Source organism: Oryza sativa, chromosome 4 (assembly GCF_034140825.1).
Source record: "Oryza sativa Japonica Group chromosome 4, ASM3414082v1".
In the NCBI taxonomy this organism is placed as follows: domain Eukaryota; kingdom Viridiplantae; phylum Streptophyta; class Magnoliopsida; order Poales; family Poaceae; genus Oryza; species Oryza sativa.
The window spans coordinates 16,145,918-16,171,538 of NC_089038.1; the positions used below are offsets into that span (position 1 = coordinate 16,145,918).

Below are 25,621 nucleotides of genomic sequence, written 5' to 3' on the forward strand. Positions count from 1 at the left end.
GTCGTGGGTACATGCATGATTCATTTGGTGGTCGTGCCCATGACAATTAAGGACCGGTTCAAGGGAATCCCTGGAAGATATGCTTGTACTAACCACAAGCCAGATGGGCTCCAGGCTAAATCTTAAGTTTTATATTTTCTAGCTAGCACACCATTGGCGAGGGTAGGCGTGATGGAGTATGGATGGGCTGGGGGGGGTCTACGCTGCTTCCGGATTTACCAAGGCATGAGCGGGGACTGCCCATCGCCTTATGGGGATAGGGGTGAAACCGGAGGTGGGTGTACTGGTTAGTGGTGGTTATATGGAGGATTTTGTCACGATTTATCCCTTTGCAGTATCGTGGCGGTACTTGGGGGCATGGTTTCATGTGCGGAATTGTGTCTTGTGGGTAAAGTTGTACACCTCTGATCAGAGTAAAACAATTCTAATAGCCGTGCCCGCGGTTATTGGGCGGTCATCTAGCTCACCGTGATTAATCTCACCTTAATAATTTGACTTCTTGAACTGGTGTAGTTCAGGTGGTTTTGGGTTGGGCCTATCGCAACGTGGTTTAGCATTGGACAGTGATGATGTTAATACTTCTTAATTATCTATTGTTTTACTATTTTCAACTTATGATTTATAAATGCTGCTTTTAATGCAAAATATCCTATGAGCCAATCCTGTGATTAACCTTGCATCATACCTTCTCCATGGTATGACTTGTCGAGCATGGTGGTTGTACTTAGTCTTGCTTTATTTTTCCCAATCCCCCAGAAGCAGAGATATTTTGCATTAAAAGCAAAATATGAAGATTAGGCGTGTGCCAGACGTGTGCCAGACGTCAAGATTTTGCCTGTGGAGTATGGAGGAAGCTTCGCTTCGCTGAGAAGATTAAGTTTAGTTGGTCTTTCGTTTTTCCGCTGCTTTTTTGAGTTTATTTTGTATTTTTGTAAGACGTGGAACTGCATCAAATTGTCACCTGTGTACTCTGGTTGATGCATGGACAGAGGTTAAATGCACATATAGCCGGTGATTTGGGTTGTCGAATCTATGGGCGTGACAAAATCCATTTTCACAAACATACCTATTAAGAGACACACCTTAAAAAATAGGTATATTTTCGCTGATGGTCCAATTAAGAGGCCTGCCTGCAAGTTTTCACACCCAGCCGGTTCATACTTCCTTTATGATTTACTCCCCCGTCCATCACCTCTCCTCCCGAATCTCCTCTCTGTACTCCTCCCCTCCCCTTTCCTCTCCCTACCTCATTTGGCTCCTCTCAGCTCTACCGATGATGGGAGCGTGCAAGCAAGCGCCAACCGGTGGTGGCACTGTCCTCAGGAGCGGCAGGAAGGGGCGACAATGACTAGGGCGATAGTGACGGAGGCAGCGGCCTCAAGGCAGCGGATTAGGCGGCACCACCCTTGGCCGCGGGAGAGGTGGATCCATCACCACCAGGCAGCCCCGCTATGGGATCCGCCTCTGCCGACAACACGATGGGCGGTGACAACAACTGTGCGGCTACGGTAACTACGATGATAGTGAAAGCCTCAAGGGGAGCGGATCCACTGGTCCCAATCTCGGGAGCGACGCTGGTGAAGGAAAGGCAAGGGGTGGCGGTGGAGGTGCAGGATCGACCGCCCGGCCCTGCGACGGGTGGATCTATACAGGGTGGTGAAGGAGTGCTGAGGAGAGGCGGCAATAACTTCCGGTGCAACGACAATGACATTGGACTGCGCTGGCGACAACGACAGTGGGAATGGGAGCACGGGTTTCTGGGTTTTTGATTTTCTGGACTTTTTTTTTTTGCAGATGGATGGCATTATGCAAAAAATCTGTTTTCGTACACGGTTCAGCTACCTGTTTGGGAAAATACCGATTTTCACAGACACCTCGGGGCATGTGGGCCTCATAGTCGTTTACAAATTTATGTTTTGACCGCTTGTAAAGATGGTTTATGTATGAGAGAACATGACTTGTAAAACCATAGATGAGACTATAGCACAAAGTCACTTCCTCTATAAAATTTTGCATTTCAACCCTTAACTATTTGACCATTTTAGTCCCTTTATTAACTAAAAATGTTCAAATTTTACACTACAAACCTTATGGCACTAAGTACTATCATACATGTACCATTTCCTTACCCATGCCCCACTGGCCATTGTCAAAAGCATCACATTTTCGTCACCCTCATCTATCTCCCTCACACAATTACTCTGCTCACCGCACATTGGACACCGATCCCAAATCGCCTACACACTAACACCATCACCATCCCCATTTCCTCCAAAGCACAAGCAACATTGTTGTCCCTTATTAGTGATATGCTCTAGAGGCAATCATTGAGATGATTGTTTCACATACTTTGTCTAGAATTATAATGAAGTGTTCCTTGAGATAGATGACTTACTATTGATCAATGAATATGTGACTTATTCGTGATACTCTTCATCTAATATGCTACTATTTCTAAATCCTCCTTGATTGTATATCATAGGTGGTATCATGATTCTCAACAAGCATATTGGCTAACTTTAGGTTGTCAAATGCTACTGCACGTAACTAGATTGCTATAAAGGAAGTATCTAGGTCTGTTATGATACATGTAGTGAGTGTACACGAACCTATTGGGTCACACATTTAATGTATTGAAATGACTTGATTGGATAGGGATCTAGGTAAGCGTCCTAATGGTCCTTGGAGGTCCAATTAGAAGTTCTATTCATTCAAGGGCGACGGTTGAGGGGGTAAATGAGACATGCAAGTACATGAACCATCATGATAAACCCTAGCCGCCCCTGCACTCACGAGCCAAACACTAGCTGTAGGTAGACGTGTCTGCACACAACGTTCCACCCATAGACGTGTGGATAGCAGTAGTCCGCCCATGTTGTGGCATTGATTAGCGAGTGAGTGCGAGGAGAAAACATTCATGCGAGGAGGATACGATCAAGTTGCTAGGATTGACTACTTCAAATATGTTGTCCCAAGTTTGTCAAACCAGTTTGCTGTGCTCCAAATCTTGTACCGCTGCTCAGCATCTCATGGTTCCTGTTTTATATGGTAAGAAATTTTCTTTTAAACTATCATAGCCTAACCATAACCCTGCATACTCATCTACCCTCACACGTCTGGACCGTCGTTGTCCTCCTCTACTCCCAAATCACCATCGCCACTTCCGCCTCCAACTACTTCCATTCACTGTGAATGCTGCCATCCTCATTTACTTTAAAGCTTTGAGTCATCACTCTTCACCAATCACCACCACCTCCCCACTTCCACCGTCCCCTCCCACGATTGAAGGGCTTGTGGTAACACGGATGACGGATCGTGAGCAGCCCTCCATGGAGTTTGTGCAGTGGGCTGATGAGCTCTGTGGCGCCGAGGGCTGCTCGGCTGAAGGACGATGTTGATGGCACATATCAGACGATAAGCTTGCAGTGGTGTGTCACGCTTGACAGCTGTGGCACATATATGGCAAAGAGATCGGCCGATAAGCCTTATATCAATGCAGATGCAAAAACTTGCCCAGCAATGGTGCAGATATGGTGTCAACGTGAGCAGCTGCGTGTCTGAGGTACCGATCCAACAACGAGACAAACACCTGGAGATGCTTGCCCTCACTGAGCTCTCCCCATGCCGTTTCCTCTGCGGTGTGGAGCATCGTTTTATTCTCCAAAGGAATGTGCCTCAGTGAGTGTACCCTGACACTACTACAAGCCACTGCTTCCACCTCCCCTCTCCTCCATGATAGGATGCCTCCTACATGGACTTGTGAGGCCATTCGCCAACATAGTGCATTGTAAATTAATATATATAATTTGAGTGGTTTAAAAGTTATGACCAGAATAATAAGTAAACATAGTTTTGCTTGTTTGTCGGAATTCAGGTTTTCGGGCTTTCAGATTTTATATTGAGCATTCTAGAGGTAATTTTTTCATTCTAGAGGTAATATGTTTCGAACTTGATTTGTTCTTTAAGTTTGAAGGGTTCTAGTACCGCTGATAAGACTTTGGGCTATTACCATCTTTAAGGTAATTGTGTCATGAAGTTGTTTTATGCGTGATCATTCAGCAGTTTTACTCTATTCAATTCACTATATCTATTTTATGTTTTTAATCGGTCTAACTATTTTATAATCCATATGTGCATCATTATTATTATTGTTGCATGCTATTAATCCTCTTATATGTCCATCTTTTCAAGTTCATGATGTTATTCTCCTTAAATAAATTAAGTGCCACTTATAGTCATGGAAGTGTATCTTCGGTTCTTTATTTATGTTCGTGTTGCTAGGCACTGGTACTGTTTACTTGACTTGAACGCTAAATGCTAAGATGCAAATCAAGATTGTCCACAATAAAAACTAGGACGGAAACTACTATATCATGAACTTCCGTCTTTTTCCATTGAAGGAAAAATGTTTCAGATAAACGAAATTAAATTGTCTGTTGTTATAAAGGAAATAAGAATATTTTTATTTGTAGGTCATTGTGCGTATGTTTCAAAATACTGAATTATCCTTGCTTTTTTTTTGATTTTGCAAGTTATTGAATACTTCTACATATAATTTTGTAAATTTTTAGAAATTGAAAATGCTTGTCATATTTAGGTTTGGAATTTGTTGTTTGACCTTTTATCCATATGAAAGAGACTCTATTTTGATTAATTAAGAGTGGACTTATTAGAACTATAGGATTGCCACCCAAGGAATCTAAACAATCCCTTTTAATAAACTCTAGACATACATTGGTTTTCTCTTTGTTATTTGGTGGCGACCAAAGGCAAGGAAGCCCGAATTCGGCGTGCCAATGCTCATGTATCAGCGTGTGGAGGTCGCCCTTTCTTTCTGGGCACCCCTTCTTTTCTTGCTCCACATGCTTTCCTTATTTGAAATGTTTGTACAGCTAAAGTTTATACAATCAAAGTTTATACACCCAAAGTCTATACACATAAAGTTTATACACCAAATTTTAAATGTCTGACAAATGGATTCAAATATCTCATACCGAATTTAGCTTCATTGAATGTTTATACACATAGATTTTATGTGTATAAAGTTTATACACATGAATATGTCTGAGCAGATTTTTTCTTCTTTTGTTAGTATTTTTTTTCTTTTCTAAACATATATTAAATTCTTTCTTGAAAACCATATGAGAAGGGGGGCGAAGCCGCGCGTTGGGATGGGGGGAGCACGTCCGTGCACGGTTGATCACATGTTAGATCCCCATTAAAGCATGCCTCCAAGAAAATATGGGCAACCGTCGTTGTGAATGGGTATGCAGCCTAGTATTTACACTTTTATGCATGGTAGCACCTACTAGCTCATGGGTTCAACTCTGGTGTGAATTTTCAGAGTTGGTTTAAGAAAAGGTCATTCGCTGGCCCCTTGAACCGACCTACAAATAGTGGGCGGCCATTGTGTACGTGATTGGGGCCTCAATGCACGGGTTAAGGCCTCAACCATGTGGCATGGGTTATAATTACTTACCGCCGTCGCAAGCAGCAGTCCAAGAACACGCCGGGTGCACCATCAAGTTTCCTTTTAGTGTGTCATATCCCTAGTTGGTAATTTCCTATTAATTAGGTTATAATTTGATGTACTATTGGACAATAAAGAAGGAATAAGCAGAAACTATCTCCTTCCTTGCACGTTGTTCACAGCATGATGATTCCTTGTCCTCACTCACGGCTGGTGCCTCAGCATCCTAGGGCACTAGGGACTAAGCCTCCTATTGGACGCTCGTACAACATTCGCAACCTCATGCACCACCTAAATTCTATCCATAATATATTGGTATCAGAGCACTCTTTCGCCACCACCATCTCGATGTTAACAATTGAAGGCATGGTACCCCTCTTCGCCAAGATGGATGAAGTCCTGGGTTAGTTGTCCACCATCATCTACATACAGGACAACCATGAGCTCCACTTTCACAAAAGATGGATGAAGTCCGGGGGCATCTATCCACCATTAACCGAATACTGGAGAGCCACGATCTCCACCTTCCAAACATCGACAAGCATGGCTCAGGTGTTGCTCTCCACCTTCCAAACATCGACAAGCATGGCTCAGGTAGCAGTACAGGAGAGGAGTCTCTTGTTCCAAACATGGATCAGAGCACCAGTGGTAGTGGTGTTCTGCGGTCAACAAGTCAGAGTTCCTGGACTTCGACAGCCAAGCAGGAACCACTATCGTTGTTAAAGATATGTGAGCAGTTCCTCCATGGGCACAAGGTCATGGAGGAGGACATTCTATGGCTGGCTTCTTACCATATGATTGGCAATGCTCAATGTTGGAACATACACTTCGAGGAAGAGGAGGGCGAACCATCCTGGCCACACTTCTCAGAAAGGGGTGCGCCACAGTTTCACTTCGGACTAACAGCAACAAATCTTCATCATTGGTCTTGGTGATCCCCTAAGTTATGAGTATTGACATCCGTCATCAAAAGCTAGACAATCTGGGGGAGACAACCACCAACTGCACACGTCGTGACTAAGGGCACGTCAGCGACTTCATCAGCGTCATGATCGTTGACCAAACTAACATTGTCGGCTGCCAGTGCAATTGCGGTGGACAGCCAAGCTGTGACCGGGGAATCAGCAGCACGGTGGCAGCGACCACTGTCGTGAACCCCCCTCCCACCTCCCTCCGAACTAAATCCGTATTTTTAGCTATAGTTCGTCTATTTTCACCATATGTACACTCTCGTCCTTCAAATCCCAGGCACCTACATAAGCCTAAACTCAGTCCAAAGCAGAGTAAAGAAGCAAGTGGTGACCCTCCCCCCCCCCCTCCCCCCATTTTGGTCTATCTTCGGATGGGAAAAGCATGCTGCTCGAGATTCGATTGCCACACCACAATCCTTGGTGGATTCTGGTTAGGTTCATTGCTTCCTATTCACGAAGGCCAAGGCTCGTCTCGGGGTGCATGTGCAGCACATGCGCTAGAGCATGTCCATCAACGTTGCAAACCAAGAAGGTTGGCATGAGTGGCCAAGTCCAAATGAACAACCAGGGGAGGATAAGGCATACCTGATATTTTAGTGTTAGGCTCGACGGGGCCCACCATATACCAAGTCTTGTACGGAATCAAGCCTCATATACGGAAGGTATTCCGAATAAGGAAAGAGAAGCAAAGTCCTACTTGGACACTAGAAGGACTAGTCGGATTGTATCCAAACTTGTCTTCCTAGTTCTATTTAGACAAGGGGCACCCAAGGATATAAATACACCCCCAAAAAGGCTTATTTGGATGTAACTCCACCCCAAAAAGGGATGGACTGTGGAGGATAATCAAAGGGATAAACAAAGTTTTTTCTCTTTCCTTTCCCTTCTCACACTGGCCTGGCGCCTCGGATTCCTAGAGTGCTAGGGCCTTGGCCACTAGTTTGACAATTATACAACCTTCGCAACCTCGTTCACCTCCTAAATTGTAGCCGTAACACTATCCTTGCCATGGCTAGAACAGCCAAGATGCAGGGGCATAGCTAGTTCAGCATCCAATTCATACTCCTTACTCCTAGCCAATGACTTTATTCTGTGCCTCCATCTACAAGCCTCCATGCATCCTTCCTATTGGGCTGAGGCCCTCGCTACCGCCACATGCCTCCTCAACCGCTGGTGTTAGAACAGAATATAACAATTTATCGATAAAATTTGAACAAGTTGAAACTTACAGTTGTGCTCTGTCCAGCCAATGGCTTGCTTTTCCATGTCATAGACGACCACCTTATTTGAGATGACCATGTCTGAAAAAAAACAGGGCAATGGCTCTAGCATAAAAAAAAATATGAAAAAGGAATTTTCTTTTGGAGAGCAATATATGCAAACCTCCCAAAATGATCATATCCTTGTATCCATGTATTCCAGCATCTTGGAATCCAAAGCAATACTGGTTACCCTGCTCCAAACAAGTCTAAGTGTGATGAACATATATCTATAGACTTGCACTATAAAATATTAAACAAAAGCATGTATACCAAACAGAGTAGCATGCATGACTGAAACAACTAACTGTCAGTTGATTGAGAATCTCAGAATGGGACTCTTCACGTACGAAACAAGAACTAAAATTTGACAGCTGAAGGTGAAACTCAAAACCGTACAGTTACTTTTGGAGATATCATCGTCTATTTAATGTATATAGATTATTTCTTATCTCTCTTGTAACTAATTAAACAATTCTCTACATTATAATGCCAATGACGATGAGCCTAAGTTACTCTGTCAGTACAAAGAAGAAAAAAAGTATGACACGAAGTACATATATATTCAATTTAGCGAATGTTTGTTAATGGGTACCCATTATATGACTAGCACATATATCTATGTAGCGCATGATGTGGCCCGCAATATGTATGGGATAAAATCCATGGTTGGACTTTGAACTATTTTGGCTTCATATAATTGTTTCATGTTTCATTTTTGTGATGTCTTGATAAATTCATCCCAAATTAAAGATCACATTCTAAAATGAATAATAGAAATAATTAAAAGCTATAATAGTTTGAGAAAAGTTCAAGAACATGTTCAAGAAAAGTTTGAATGTGGCTTAGAGTATGTTTCTTAAATTCTCCATGCTCTAAAATGTCACCTCAGTTTTTCCTTGATTTTTTCAGAGCATCCTAAAATATGCAGCAAAACAAATTTCAGAGTTTATGAAAATAAAAAACCTAAAAACAAGTATGTCCTCTCTTTGGGCCGATTATAGCCAAAGTCCGCTTCCTGTCCTCCTCCGTTGGCTCATGAGCAAAGTCCCCTCCTTCTCCCGGGTCTACCTTGCTCGGCCTAGGTGGGCACGGCTCAGCCAGCCCAGGAAGTCGTTGCGTCGTCGTCTTCCACCTCCAACCCGCCAATTCAGTTCCCCTCTCCCTAGCTAGCACTAGCACTGCCACCGAGGTTGATCCGCCTCCCCAGACGTCTCTCCTCCAAATTGATTGCAAAAATCATTTCCCTACTTTCATCTCTCCAATTCTGTCATATTTTCCCCCCTATTAATTTGGCTTTATATCGCAGATTTGAAACCTCCCAATTCATAGTCGCTGTTAATGGCCTGTGGCTCCTCTCACGACCGTTCCCCTCCTTCCTCTCCCAGCCTATAAAATGGCGCTGTCTTCCTCCCTTCGATCCATTTTCACAGCCACCTCGAGCTCTCTTGCTCTCCTGCCATCTCGACTGCACCGGCGAGCTCCTGCCACCCTTTCCCGTAGACCCACCCAAGCCACGTATGGAAGACCTCGGCGCCGCCACCCCTGGCCACGCATTAACCTCCTATAGCTCAGCAACCCCACCATTTTGCCTGGAGATCGCTGGAAGTTCATCCTTGCTAGTGATCAGAGAAGAACGCCGTCTTCTTCCTCCTTCGGCAGTCCCTCCAGCCTTGCCAGAGCACCACCCCACTGCGTTAACTTGTCTACCTTCAATGTCGGTCTTCGATTCCCTCATCGTCCTCTTCCTCAACCGTGCCTTCTCATCAAGTGAAGACCATCGGAACGCACCCCCGCCATCAACCCGAATGACGTCACCACTATCTTCCTCTGGCCGCTGTCCCCTCCTCGTCCAAGTGCTTCCCGACGTCACCACTCACCACCGCCTCCCTCAAGTCTGCAGCACCAATCCCTCCATTGTCCCCTCGTCGTTGACCAGTTGCCGTCGTCACTGCTCAAGCTCGCCATTGTCTTCCTCACCAACAATTCCCTCCTCGCTATTTTGGATGTCGCCATGTTTGTGGTGAGAATCCGGTTTCCGCTCTTTCCCTCCTATTTTCCTTGCCTTAGGTGACTACCAGTCATGTGCCGCAGTCACCAGTTGTCGTCTCCATCCGCGTGTAGCTGCATTTTTTTGACGTAAAGTGTAGCTGCGTTTAGACGCACGTGACTGCTTGTTTGGCATCATGTGGGATCCACTCTTCAGTCTTTTCTTTGAGGCTTACATGTAGGTGCTCTATTCCCGTGCATCGTCTCGGTGAACCTGATCCACGGTGAACTAGCCGTCTGACCCGTTGGTCCTGGCTGTTAGTCGCTCGATCCTTTCTCTCCTCGAGCGATGTTGTGTTACACATAATTTATGGGAACAATAATAATTAAACAATTCAGAAATCTTCATTTAAACTACAGTTAAATTTTGGATTGTCTTCTCTTGGCCAAATGAGCTCCAAATTGACCAGTTGAACTTTTGTTATAACTTAAATTACCCATGTATGTTGTTTTTATGTCTTGTTATCATTTCTCTCTTAGAGTTGTGGCTTTGTTTTGGGTCACCTATAGTTGTTGTCATTTTGGAGATTCCAGTCGTGCAGTTCATGTTCGTTGCTGAAGTCTCGGAAGTTTGTTCCGTTGAGCAAGGGAAGTCACGCTCTCCTTATTGAATCCCAATTTACGGAAAGTATTTTAATTTAAATTTTTGCATTCGCTTTACTAAATTTATCGCGTTATAACTGTTTTACTTAGCCTTTCCTATATTCTTTGTTATGGCCTTATTTATTGAATATTGAGTAATTACCTTTGACAACCCTAGAAAACCAAAACTATCTAGTGAGAACTCTATGTGCGGTGTTTACTAGAGATTTTAGGATTATGCTTAACAATGCCCTAACATAAACATATAGTTATTTTCTAATGATCTGGACTTTGGGAATAACCATATAATCTTGATTAATGGTGGATTAGAGGCTTGTTAGCCTGGACATGTTGGACTTCTTTTCATAATTCTCAAACTTGTTTTAGGTTGGGCTCAATGTGCTTGGTTCTGTTAGTCGCACCTTGGCCATCATATATAAGGATTGGTCCCCGGGCCTATGTTACAATGCATATTCCTTACAACCACATGTCTAGTGGGCAAGGCTTAACTCATAGCTTAATATGGTCAGAAACAAAAGGACATGGATGATCAGAATATCATCTATTCGAATAGCCAAGCCCTCGGTTATGGGCAAGCCTAGCAATGTTCCCAAGTTAGAGATTTTATTTAGTTAAACTGGAATGATTGGAACTGCAATTTGATGGCCTGGGTTAACGCAAGTACGTGCAAGTGTGCAGCTTGACTAAAAAAATTGACTAGATTAGGATCATGCTTTGAAATGTGTTTTAAAACTAAACTATTTAAAAATGGGTTTTAAGCAAAAGTCAACATGTATCATTATTGCTTGTACCCATTTGCATTATGTGTGCATTTCTTGGTGTGGCTTGCTAAGTATGGTGGTTGTACTCATTCTTAATCTTTTATCCTCTAATCGGAGAAGCTTTGAAGAAGTCTTAAGTGGAGTCCTAGCTTATAGCACTGTTGAGCGCTTGTGAAGATGGAGTCATAGGTCCTCTAGTCCGCTGTTGTTTTTCTTTTGTTGATAGGCCTAATGTGCCTATGTAATAATATAAATATCATCGTGATAATTAATAAAGATGTGTCTTTTGTATCAAGTCTGTTGTGGTGTCCCCGGATTTTCCTACGACGGGGATTAATACACTAGCATTCGGAAAAGGTATTTTCTGGCCGTGACAAGTTTGAAGTGTTAAGTTGTCAGAAGTAATAAGACAAGGCAATACCAATTTGTGAACAAATTTTTATACCAACTTTGGTAGAGCATGGGGGTGAAATGTCATGTTACCTCATATTCAAGAAGGTAATCATATGGATACACGTCCAGGGTAAGATCATTCTCAAAATGGAAAGTTATCTTTGGAAATTTATCATCAACACTGCACAAGAAAACAACAACATAGTTAGAATAATCACAAAGTAAAATGGAATAATTATATTCTACCATCTGAAGACTAAGTTGCATATAATATACCCCATCCCTCAGAACTATGGAGCAGTCTAAGTAATCCGAAAAGAAATAGGAAATCCTCTAAATAAACCCTTACTGCACTTTTGACATAGGTTTTGCTGCTGTAGCAGATGAAATAGCAGTTTATGTGTCTTTTACCGAGTAAATAGTATAATGAAAACAATTTCCACTACTGCTTCTCCATCGTACCTTATATTTTGTCTGAAACTCATATAGAAAAGCAAAAGTTTCTTTTATTTTTATTTTTACTCTAAGGTTTTGGTAATTTGGGCAACTTCACCCATTTAGAGTATTATTCAAGACTTAAAATTGTCCATAACAAAGCTTCGGTTTGAGTAGGCAGCGTTCTTTATTAGGTTATGACCCAATGGGAATTGTTAGAGAATTACTGGTTTTCCTCACAATCAACAAATGTATAGGGTACTTGGGTATTAAAACAAGGGTAATGTTAGCGGAGTACCAACAAATTGGGGTTATTTGATGGATAAAGCGGAATTCAGAGGCATTGAAAAGATTGAATTAGAACTCAATATGAATCCTATGAATCTTCTGGTATTTAGTCCATTGGTGAATGTAATGTCTCTGCACTATAGCTAGATTTTGTGTTATAGAGTATACCTTCCAAGAAAATGAAAACATTGAAAATTATACATAGCACCCATGGTTATATCCGGATGCTTGGCAAATACCTGCAATTGGTTGAGAGTTATATGTAAACGTAATTGCAAACAATTCTACCACTAGAAAAGAATAGCAGTACTTTTGCCATACCGCAAGTATTAGTTCTGAATATATAATCTCTGGAAGGTACACCAAGGTTGAACCGCTATCAATGAATGTACCCTTTGTTTTGGTCGTTCCAAAAATATTGGCAGGAAGCTGAAGTGTTGTGCCAGCAACATTGATCGACTTGAGGTTCACAAGGTGATATACCTCACTATGTGATAGAATCGTGAATTGATGTGAGTTAGTGTGCGTGGTGTGTGAGTGGGCTCAAAAGTTCCAAATGCCTTGTTGCTTTTAATTTTCAGAAGATGCAGATAAACATGATAAGTATTTCTATAAAAAACTATGCATATTCCCTCAAATTTGTAAATCCATGCTTTGGGTCCAGTGATTATTATACAGATTCAAAATGGATACAATAGCATTAGTTTGGTGGAAACGAGAATAGAACCAAACAAGGTTGGTTATGGTCTTTGTGTTGGAACCACGAGTCTGGATTACACGCAGAAAGACATGTATTCTCAAAAGGTTACAACATGTAAGAAGGCATACGTGCACTACAATACAAATTGATATTATATGCATATATCCCTACTTGTCATAAACCTAACATCCAACAGGGACTGGTGGAGAGCCAAGATCATGTACTAAAGTATATAAATAGCTTTTTTAAAAATTATAGTTTAAGGTTCAAGCGATTCCAGCCTAAGAGCACCCTTCAGTCCATGTTGAAGACAGCCAACATAAATTTTCACATAGCTATGTGCATTCAAAACTTTGAAACATTGTGCCTAATAAGAACACTCAAGAACAACAACACATACATTTTTTTCACAACGTTTGTACCAGAGATGTACCACTTGACACAGTTCATGTTTAAGTGGATAAATGCATCTTATTTTAGGGGGGTTGATAAATGCTTCTTAAACAAGTATACCGGAAGATGCTATAACCAGGGTAAAAATATATGTATTTAAAGTAGAGCCAAATTAAATTGTGACCATAAAAGAAACATAATAAAGTGCATGGTTAACTCACTTATTCTTTACTATAGGTGTTGTTTTTACTTTTGGCTCCACCACTTCTCCTATAGCGAAAATTCCACCTCCATTTGTGGAATCAAGGCAATGAGAAAATATTTTCTTTGTCTTCCCTGCTGCAGCCAATTGTGATAGCGCAGTCTGATTAGAATTGCCAAAACCAATAATTCCATCAATCGCTACTGCTGAATTGTTTAAACTTCCAGATTGTTGTAAACCACACCTAGAAGCACAGGGGAGCCATTTCATCGAATTATTGTCACGGATTTTCTCCACGTCCCTAAAAATATGTTTGCTAAAAAATATTCTTCTACTGCATAGGTTAGATTACTTTCCAAGCCATTTGTTAAGATTGTTTCTCAAGTAGGTAATCCACAAAAATAAACTAGTAATAATTTGTTTCAAACATGGCCTTAGTGGGCCAACATATATAGCACACCTTCTTAGATAGCACAGCTATAATAAAACACAATTAATACAGCCTGCCCACCTTATGGAGAACAAGGCATAGAAAATATCAAAATATACCTATAACCGCCATAACCGGTTATTGTCATGTGATGAGTTCATCAGAGATTTACATGAAAAGCAAATAAAAATACTTACACAAAACCCATCACCGGCATCTACGCTAATTTCTAAACCAGCAGAGGCCAGCCGACACTAGTGATCTCGGCTATCACTACCGGTGGCCGAACCGACAGCGATGCTCAGGCTATCATAGTGAATTCACATAGATTTGGTAAATGCCCAACCCGGCTGGCATGAAATGGCATTAATAGTCAATAATTGTTGGCACTATGCATGGCAACCAGTAGTGATGGGTGGTAGTGATTAGCTCATGTGTGCTAGTGCAATAAAATACCATTCATATGAAAAAGAACTAGTGTGTTGTGTGATGCAACATCCAATGGTAGCCCCCCACAGGAGCATTAACTTATGCCATGTCTCTTCTGCTACTTCGCTGGATTATAGCCATGGATTTGCTCAACGCCTCTAAAATTGAACATTCTTCTATTGCATGTATACTTATTGGACCACTTGTTCTAAGCTATCTGTTGAATATATTTCTGAAAATATTTTGTCTATCCATATAATCAAAGCAGATAATCCATGAAAAAAATACAGTCAATAATCAATTTCAAGCAGGTCCTAAGTGGGCAAACTTATATAGCATGGCTTCTCAAAAAGAATATCTACAATAAAAGACAATCAATACAGCATACCCACCTTATAGACAATAGTGAACAAAAAATATATGTATGGTTTAATTGTTGCCATGTGATGCAGTAAAATAATGCTTCAGATTTAATAAAACAATACCAGTACGGAAACTCCGATCACCATCGATTCATAACTAATGCATCACTATCAGTTTTTGAACTAGATGAGGTCATCCAGCAGTGGTGGCCTCACCTATCACTACCAGTTGCTGAACCGACAGAGATGCTAGGTCTATCATAGCCCATACACATGGGTTGGTAGGGAAAAAAATATCCAAGCCAGCATGAACCGGCATTATATATAGTTAATCACTGCTAGCCTATAGCAACCGTTAGACCGGCAGTGATTGCCTACTGTGTACTTGTGCAATGGAATGCCTTTGGTATGAAAAGGAACATTGTAAGTGCCATCAGCATGCAAGTGCTCGACTCTATAAAATGCCATCAACATGCAGCCACTCGACTCTATGAAATGCCATCAACAAATATGACTCAAATTTGGAAGGAATCCAAATTTGAAAAGATTGGAGTTTGATTTGTAAAGCGATAAGTTGTATACTTGTTCGGGTAGGTTTTCTATGAGATTAGAACTACTTATCCAAGTTGAATTCGTGGCTTTGTGCAGCCACTTCAAGGTATAAATAAAAGAGGGGTTGAGCCTCTTGGTACCATTCTGTGAGATAACAGTTTTGAAAAAAAAAAGGGTTTAGCCTAAATTTTGAGTATAGTCAAAAGTTGAGAAATGAGTGTTATTGTTACACTTTGTGAGCACAATTAGAAACAATAAAGTTGATTTACTTCTAAAGAGTTCTTTGATTTGTATTTTACTTTGTTTCGGTAGTTAGACTGGTAGCATCCTTGAGGTCTGACCGGCGGCGGCACAGTGGTCACACAGGTGACTTCTAGATGGTTGGACCAGCAGTGTCAGGCAAAGGGAGAAGCAAGGCTATTGGACCGGCGACTCTACACCGGTCAGACCGACAGCATCAGAGCGGTCAGACCGGTGCACACCAGACTTCATCGTGGACTCTGTAAGGTTAGAGGATTATTTTTATTCCATTTTGGTTTTTGGTGTTCGTACCATTCACAACTCTCTGGTAGATTTGGTTATTGTGTTTCGATTTTATAAATATGAGTTATATGTTATGCCATCATACATGTTATTTTTCTACCTTTTCTCCATTGCTGTGAACTAACCATTAAGGGGCCTTTGTTGTCCTCTAATGGAAAGTTCATTTCACCATAAACTGCAACAGGCACTCGCGAAAGTCTGTCGAGGGTTTAACAGAGTTATCAAAGGTGTTTTGGTCACTGTAAAAAATAAAAGAAGTCTGTCAAGGGTATATGTGTGTTCTCAATGATATTTTGGTCATTTTGTAAAAACTAGAGACAGAATTTGAGGTTAACCATGATGTGATGGTAAAAAAGAAAGAGTATTGCACGTATGGAAAACATATTGTTGAACTATTGCTTATCAATGGCATTTTACAATAGATCACTTCAGTTGTAAATCAATAAATTTCACATACGAATTGTAATACATTGATATGTCATGCTATGAGTGTATCTAGATTTTTTATAACTTCCATTTAGCAAAATCAAACAGTTGAGATGATTGTTAGTAAAAATTTAGTAAGAAAAACATAGTACGTGTAGCAGTGCTCTTTCTTTAATAACTCACCCAAATGTGACACTGGTGCTGGTTGGCTGAGTCTGCCCATTCCCATACAGTTGATGATAGTGCAGAAGATCAGTGAAAAGGATGCCCATTGTTAAGCCACCATCAGCGTACCCCGTGATGTACGGACAACGTAAGGTCATGTTGCATGGTGGTCGCGAAGTGCATATTGTATCGTCACATTTCACCTCTTTTGAACTTACTGAGCTCCTAGGGTCATAAAATGTCAGCTTTCTCTGCACACAAGCAAATACACGTACCCACGACAAAAACAAAAACATATTACAATCCAGAATTTCAACTTCTATAATGAATAAAAACCCTAAATTGCAAAAGAATTTTGCAAGCAAATTAAGGGACTGAAACTAAAGAAACACTACAAGGAAACCTACCAATATGTCGCTCTCGTGAGGGCATTGCTTGCAGGAGATGCCATTAACCCAAAATGCCTTACTACCGGTGTCCAACTGCACATAGTACTTCACGGCGGGTGTCCCGATCCCTATATCCGTGTAGTATAGCCTATGCCAAGATCCATTTTTTAACCCTAATAACCAAACCAACCAACCAAGCAAACACAGACATGACCAAATGCAGAGATGATTGAAGCATACCCAGTGCCGTATGGGATGTTGAAGCCACCAAGTGGGAGCTCTGCAGCCATAAGGTTACGGCGACGATGGCGGTTCTCATCATGGGTTTGTAATGCACCTATGTCGCTCCCCTTGTACACACCGTCCACGATATGGAATTTGCGGCGCACCTGGAATACCCCATTGGCCATGGTACCATGAGTAGAGGATGCTACCACCACTAGAGCCAAAATGATTGTTGATAACAACAAAGGAGCTGCCATCTCTTCAGCAAAGTGCGTACTATCCCTTCCCTTTTTGTATTTTATGGAGTTTTAAATGGTAATTGTTGGTTCCTCATCTGGTCCTCATCTCTGGCAATGGGCTATTCTATGAGCTTCAATATGAATGGGTAGGGGCATGCTAGCAAAAGATGTGGGGAACCGTGAACAGGAAATAGCTAAAAGTGGAAGCAGTCACCAATTATTGCCGGGAGAGAGTACGAGGAAACTGGAAACTACATGGGTTTTTGCGGTTGAGAAAAATGCACGTGTGTTTTTTTCAGATAATGGATATAAATCTGGCCACTACACTGGTGAAGAAACCGTCTTTAGTCCCGGTTTGTAACCCATGTAGTCCCGGTTTTCCAACTGGGATCACCAATCCGGAACTAAATATCGCTATCTTTAGTCCGAGGTGAAAAAACCGGAAGTAAAGATCGATCTTTAGTCCGGGACTAAAGATCGCTCAACCACGTGGCCGGTTGAGCCATCTTTAGTCCCGGTTGGTAACACCAACCGGGACTAAAGATCGATTCATTTTTTTTTATTTCCATGGCCATGTTGCTGCATTGTTGTTGGTATTTCTTAACGACATTACTAGAAATATAATTCCTAGCAATGGCGCAAAAATACTCTTGGTATATTATGGTTACAGAGTTTATCCGCAAGCACACAGATATATCATTGTAGCATTTCACCCGAGAGTATTCCAAGGGTATCGTATTTATTTAATCCCATGGAAAAATCATAGTAGAGAGAACCTGACTAATAATTTATATGTTACTTGTAATAATCATAGTCTATGCAGGGGTTAAGAAAATCCAAAGGGTAGAGTGACACACAAGCAAGGAGCTACTCATTCTCATACTAAAATATTTAAGCTAAGTGGGAAGAAAACAGAAAGAGAATCTATTCCTATACTTCAAATATACATAGTATATATACATCCTAGTTATCTGATATAGTAGCTAATACCCCCTATCCGATGCCCTCCTGGTACTTCGAGAAGCCACCCCTGACTGCCGAGTTCCTTACGACAGCCCGTCATGACCATACAACCGGGGCTAAATGCGGAGTAGTACCCTCCCCGGGAAATTAACTTAGGACTATATATACACGCGGAGGAATACCCGTACTGAGCTATCACTATCATCGGCCCACCTCTCATCCGCAGCATATAACCGTAAATAATAATATCCCGTAATCTAGACACCACGCCTAAACTACTAGATACTACTCTAATATCATCTTCATGACATAGAGTAATTGCATAACCAAACATTATACCCGTACCAACGCATCTCCCAGATAAGCTAGCAGTATATTCAATATAACACGAACATAATGTAAAATTCGCATTCATATACTCGGAAAGTATTTCAATACTGTCGACGTTTGATGTCACGACTACGGTATTTGCATAGTATGGGGATCATTGGTACTAGGATATATGCGAGATTGAGGTAAAAGAGATGGGGGCGAGGATTTTATACAGGTTCGGGCCCCTGAATTGTCAGGTAATAACCCTACTCCGGTTGGCTGAAGCCGGTCGTTGCTCTTATGCACCATAATCACACCAGTATAATATTTGAGGTAGCCTATCTAACTGTTGTCGACTTGGCGATCTGAAGTGCTGACTCGTAGTCGACAACAGGGTAGCCTTCCTCCTCGAATCCGCATCCGGCGAGATCAAAGACAGCGCTATGTCTCTCCTGACAGTATCCGTAGATACCGTAGGGGACTAGCCATGCTTATCTTTGAAGTCAATATCCGGCGTCTTGTCTTGGCGCATGTTGGCTTGTATGTTGATCTTGTGTCTTGATCTATTGTTCCGTGTCCTCTCCTCCTAGGGGGCCTTATATTTATACCCATAGGTGTCCCCATGTCCAAGTAGAACTAAGAAAACCAATATGGATACAATCCGAGTAGTCCTTGACGTTTACATGTAGAACTCTAGTTGTCTTTCCTTATCCGGAACTCCCTCCATATCCGAGGTCAGTTTCCATATAAGACATGGTATGTGGTGGGTCCTGCCGAGATTTAGTCAACTACTATTAGGTATGTGGTATCCACAACCCTGACAAATACCATAATTGTATAAATAAGAGTATTCTAATAAAAGTAAAAAACTTACAAAAGAGAAGAGAAGAGCTACTAGAGCCATACCCGAACTCTTCCGAAGGCTTCCGGACTCCGATTTCTACTTTATTCCTATTCCACTAGCTTAAGAACACTAAACTAACTTGAGAGAATACGAGAGAGCTCTTGCTTGAGGTGTATGTTGAAGTGAAGAGAGTGAGCTCATTTTATAGGCAGGTAATGACGATTATGACGGTTGGAATGGTCGGTAATACCCTCCAACCGACATTGGGGATCAATCCCAGCCGTCCATCAAACCCTGCATCCATCGGCACCATGGCAGGTTCGGCCAAACCATGGGCTGGGCCCACCTGGCCCAAACTCGGCAGGTGGCCTCCTGTTCTGTTGCTCATTGCAAACTTGTGAATTTTGGCCTAATTCATCGTGTCAATTCTGAGTTCTTGGCCAATTCATACAAGTCTGATTCTCGACATCGTCCGATTGATTTATCGTCTGATTCGATGTCGATTCTCTTCCACTTTATGATTATTCTCTGTAAAAGGTTAGTGAACCAAATACTAGTGGAATATTATTGTTCTAACATGGATATGCAATGCAAGCATAACTAGTTCTCCTCTATCTCAGTAATATTGACAGTCGAAACTGATCGCTAATGACCGTCAACAATAGTTTATATATATTATGCATATATATGTTTCAAAAAAAATGCTTCTATACTCCCAGGTGTACGTACTCCTACTCTCATCCACCGTTGATCCCAACCTGCATGATGAGTATCCCCATACCTGCTAACAGGCGCAGCATCACGAACCCGTTCCGGTTTTTGTGGAAAGAAATAATTTCCGTAATTGTTAATTATCCTGAATAAATGGACTCGTCCATACCGAACGGATCGCACAAATCCATCATTCCCGATATCAAAAGGAAATAGTAGAAAATAAAAACCCTAGTGTCCAGGCGGCGGCGCCGACGCCGACGACTAAATCTCATCGGCAGCGTTCCCATCCCTTGCGCAGGTGGGCGACATCTCGCCGCACTCTCCCATGACATTCCCTGGCGGACGGCGACGGTGTCACACCTCGATCTCCCTCGGCATTACTAGTTGATCAGAACAAGCAAACCTTCCTATTCCTCTGTTTCAAGGCGTTCAACACAGTACTTTGTTTGAATTTCCTCACTCCAAATTAATGGCGACCGTTCTACACGAAAATATTAAAATATTAGATCAACATCAATAAGAAAATATTTGACGCATCAATACATGTAATACGAGATGGAAAGCAGAGAGGCAGAAACTAGTAGTATATATATACCGTTATTTCTAGAGTATTAGGAGAGACCACTTGTTCTAGATTTATAGTATATACCATTTTTCTAAATTTGTAGTGTATACTGATTTTTTTTGTCGGAGTATATACTGTTCTTTTCTTTTTTTTTTTTGGGGGGGGATACATACTATTCTTTTTTTTTAAGTATGTTACTACTCTTTCGTTGTTAGAAAAGACAGTATGTGCCGCTCTATTGAAAAAATCTAGCATATCTATGGAAAATGCAGTATATACTTTTGTGTAACAAAGTTCAGTATATACCCGACCATAGAAAAATTCAGCATATTAGCACTCCATAGAAAAAAGCAGTACATACAGAGTCCAGTATATACTTCTGTAGAAAGAAAATCAGCATATATAGCTGGTAGGTGTCGCCGCTGCCTGCCTCAGAGCTGGAACTGCTGATGATCACACGACCACCACTGGGAGAAGCTGGCAGCCATCCTCCACTGCCACCTGCTGGACCCCTGTAGGCTGAAGCTGGCACGAAGGAGAGGGCGGATGCTGGAGCTGGCACGGGAGCAGGAGCTGGAGCTGGCGCCGGAGCTGCGGGAGGTGCTGGAGGTGGAGGTGGTGGCGGGTTCCTGGGCGCAAGCTGAATGCGCACTGGAGCTATGGTCGACTTCCTTGGCATGGTGCGGATGCGGGCTCCTCCTGGCGGTGAGCATCCGTGCAGCCTGGCTACCTCCTTCTTGAGGCGACCGTTCTCATCCTGCAACTCAGCGATCCTCACAAGCTTCTGGTCGTTGAGCCTCTTGGTTGCCTTGTGGAGCATGGCGTGCAGCTTGTCGTAGCCCTCCATCACCTCACTCATGTGGCCGAAGGTGACGTCGTTCTCTCCCCAAGCTGACTTGAAGGTGCTGGTGTTGGAGCTGGAACCGCGGCGAGGGTGGAAGCGGTAGGCGGTGGTGTTCAGGGTGCCGTCATGCCGCTCCCTCAAATGGGCCATCATCTTGAGGGAGGCCTCCTCACAAGCATGCTCAAATGTGCCCCCACAAGCTGTCACCTCCATGTTGTGCAGGTAGGAGTGTATGCCGTGAATCTCCAAGCGGACCTGACGTGGGAACTCGCCACTAAGAGGGTGGATGCTGGTGTACTGCAGCTCCCTTGGAAAACCAATCACAAACGCCATGCGGGACAACTCTGCAACGAAGCCTCCCATAGTCTGACCTTGGTGCTTTAGGGGACAGTCGGCCATCTATAGAAGACAAAGGATGGAGAATCAATGTATGATCAAATCCAATTATAAAATAAACAGTAAAGGACTGAAATAAAGTAAGCGAATAAGAGCAGAATTTTGTGCATAGATCATTTTTGCATGAGAGCGAATAAATAAGACTGACATACATTACAATAAGATAATGAGGAATTAGATACGTAATAATAATAACAATGATAATAAGAGCATAAATAACTTGCAACCCATGTTCCTTAGTGAAGACCTAATGCATACCTCCCATTAAATCCCGACTGACTGTCAAATAATTCTCAAATAATTTTACTAAAACCCTAGACTGACCTCATTTGAACAAATTTCAATTGAAGGAGCGATCAAGATTTTTCCCATGGACCCAAGGAACAAACCCAAATTTTTCCCGAAACAAATACAATTTGGCTCTTAGGGTTTCTATTTGGCTTGTCCTACGGCCAAGGTCGGCTCTGATACCAACTTGTCACGCCCAGAAATTCTCGAATAGAATTCCAAGCAGAATGTGCATTATAACCCCTGTCCAGGACCGGCCAAGGTACACAAACAACAAAGTTGACATACAGATCCACGTCTTACAAACATAATAAAAGTCTTACATAAATAAAGCGGAAAATTAAAGATAACTGGAGCTAAGCCTTGACTTGGATTGCAGCGGGAACACCACTCCATAGGCATCCTCGACGGCACGGACGAAGCCTACTCCTCTGAGAAACCACCACTAACGCATACTCGAACTCTGAGGGTTGGGAGATAGAGCAAGACTGAGTACTACCCACTGTACTCAACAAGTCATACCGGAACGGAGGGTATGATGCAATATATAACCAAAGGAAGGCTAAAGGGGATCATTTGCATAAAGCTAGCATTTATAAACAGTAGTTGAAAATAGTAAAACAGTTGTAATAATTAATCAATATTAACCATCCATTGTCCAACGCTACACCGCATTGCAACAGGCCCAACCAACCACCTGAACTAATCAATTCCATTAGACTAAGCTAGGGTGAGACTAATCACGGTGAATCTGGTTGACCGCCCATAACCACGGGCACGGCTATTCGAATAGTTTTACTCTGATCAGAGATGGACAACTGTACCCAAAAGACACAGCCCCACGACATGTTTCCGTGCGCCGGCATGCCACCACAACATACCGGAAAGAGGCCGTGACAGGACCCTTCGCATAACCTCCTCTAACCAAACACACCACACCTCAGGTTTCACCCCCACTCCTCGCAAGGCATCGGGCAGTCCCCTTTCGTGCCTAGGTGAATCTGAAAGCCGCACAGGCTATCGCAGGGCCCATCCGAACTCCATCACGCTCACCCTTGCCTGGATGCGTCAGCTAGAGGAAAGCTACACTACAAGCCCAGCCGTTGCCCATGCTGGTTTGTGGTAAGTATGGTAAGTTTTTCCAGGACATCCCACGAACCGGTCCTTAATTTCCATGGGTGCGACCATCAAAACCATGCACCCACAGCGCACCATTTAGTATATTTTAGTTAACCAACACCAGAGCGGTGGTTATAGTCCAACACCAATCTAGAATCTGAAATCTATGCATTAATGTAGTTCCCCTATTATGTGCTAGTTGAGCTAAGCATGGCTAAGCAATCCCTAACCCAACATCTAATCATGTTATAACCCCAAGCTAACAAAGGAACAAGGTAACAAATAGTATGGCTGAGACAGTAGGTATTCATCCCATGGTATCATACTGATACGTCAGGTATATGTGCAACATTCGAATTTTGTTATTGGAGTAGAATAATAAATTGGCATGAAATAGATCGAAATGGATTTCATTCTCTTTTATTGTCCATCAGATGTATATGTGATTTACGAAACAAAATCACCAGCTGTATACTGATTTATGCAATCAGTATCCAGGTCTTAATGGAGATATTCATATAAATGGTAAGAAATGATATTCTGAAAGGTACCACTTTCATAGCTGTATCTATATCCATAAATACAATCTTTATACATGGTGATTCCTTTCAATTTTTGCCGCCCTACCAACTCAAGGCCGCCACTACAGGTGACAATAAATATCAGGGCCGGATGACTTTGTTCTTCTCATACGTTCTATCCTCTGGTTTTTGTCACCAACAAGAATTTCGGCTTTTCAGTTCCTACTGTTGAATCTTATCGGCGACGACGTTCAGGTATGTGCTCCATCTATCCATGTTTTTCTGATATGTGTTCAACGCTACTGGGGTACTACTCAATATATTCCTCTATTTATGTTCATGCAGACAGATCATATGGACAAGATGAACACTGCAGCTCGAAGCCAGGAGATCAAGCAGGGATTGTGGAAGTATAGCGACGAACGTTGTCGTTGGCACACTTTCAGTTCAGTCCAAGCAAATGTGCACTCTGCGTACATGCGATCAGATGAACTCAAGGTTGGTCAAGCACACACATCACAGGATTTTGCAAAGTATTGGATGCCCTCTGTCCTTGATAAAGGATGCACAGCACAGGAGTTTGAAAATGCTTGGGTGGCTTTTGTCAATCACTATGGCTTGCAAGATGAGAATGAATACCTCCAAAATGCGCAGAAAATAATAGATGATGAATCGGATCAAAACGATTCTTGGGTTTTTTTTTTTTCCAATTTTATTCATGCATCATGATCCGTACCTCTTTTTTTTTTCCGACCTCCAATATAATCATTTCCCTTGTTTGCTGATCACAGGAGACAGACGCAGATAAACTCACTGATGTCAAGATTAGAGTGGATCCTCCCAAGTTGCTCGTTCAGGCTCATGGGGATCAATCTGAAGATCAGGTGAATCCGGCGCCCCTGAAAGCGTGCAAGGATTGCAAGCCATCTGTCAATTAATAATTGTCAGGGTTATGGATACCACATACCTAATAGTAGTCGACTACATCTCGGCAGGACCCACCACATACCATGTCCTATACGAAAACAACCTGCGGATATAGGAGGAGTTCCGGATAAGGAAAGACAACCCGAGTTCTACATGGAAACGACAAGAACTACTTAGATTGTATCCATATTGGTTACCCTAATTCTACTTGGACAAGGAGACACCTATGAGTATAAATACAAGACCCCCTAGGAGGAGAGGGGACACGGACAACACAATCGACGACCACCACAATCAACACACCTACCACAATATACGGAACAACAGAAGCCACAGCATACAAGCCAACATACGCCAAGACAAGCCGCCGGATATCGACATCAGAGATACGCCTGGATCAACTCTATCCGGTACCTTCAGAGGCCGTCCGTAGGGATCTAGCACTGTCTCTGATTTCGTCGGGCGCGAGCTCGAGGAGCAAGGTTACCCTGTTGTCGACTACGAGTCAGACCTTCAAACCGCCATGTCGACAACAGTTAGATAGGCTACCCACATATAGTACTGGTGTGATTATGGTGAATAAAAGCAACTCCGGCTCCGGCCAACAGGATGTAGGGTTATTACCTGACAGTTCAGGGGCCCGAACCTGTATAAAAATCCTCGTCTCCATCTCTTTTACCTCAGTCTCGCGTATATCCTAGCACCGACGATCCCCATACTATGCAAATACCAGAATTGCGACATCAAACGTCGACAGTGGCGCGCCAGGTAGGGGGATTTTGGTGCTTCAGGATTTCGACGAGATGGGTTCAAGAGATGGATTCTCCGACAACATACTACTCGA

At 42.4% G+C, this 25,621-nt stretch overlaps 1 protein-coding gene across 2 annotated transcripts in view; it reads right to left on the minus strand.

The window, feature by feature from the left end:
- Positions 1-17,463, minus strand: part of LOC4335504 (aspartic proteinase 36) — a 30,141-nt gene extending 12,678 nt beyond the window's left edge. Inside the window, exons 1-9 of one of the 2 annotated variants that reach the window (XM_015779754.3) lie at positions 17,061-17,463; positions 16,839-16,968; positions 16,450-16,682; positions 13,544-13,768; positions 12,551-12,716; positions 12,398-12,468; positions 11,597-11,687; positions 7,825-7,894; positions 7,671-7,742 (exon numbers count right to left, since the gene is read on the minus strand). In XM_015779754.3, the coding sequence (XP_015635240.1) occupies positions 7,671-7,742; positions 7,825-7,894; positions 11,597-11,687; positions 12,398-12,468; positions 12,551-12,716; positions 13,544-13,768; positions 16,450-16,682; positions 16,839-16,968; positions 17,061-17,302 (1,300 nt within the window). In that variant the 5' untranslated portion in view covers positions 17,303-17,463. The remainder of the gene's footprint in view (positions 1-7,670; positions 7,743-7,824; positions 7,895-11,596; positions 11,688-12,397; positions 12,469-12,550; positions 12,717-13,543; positions 13,769-16,449; positions 16,683-16,838; positions 16,969-17,060) is intronic. The other variant, XM_015779755.3, reaches the window with a different exon arrangement.
- Positions 17,464-25,621: the final 8,158 nt, after the last annotated feature.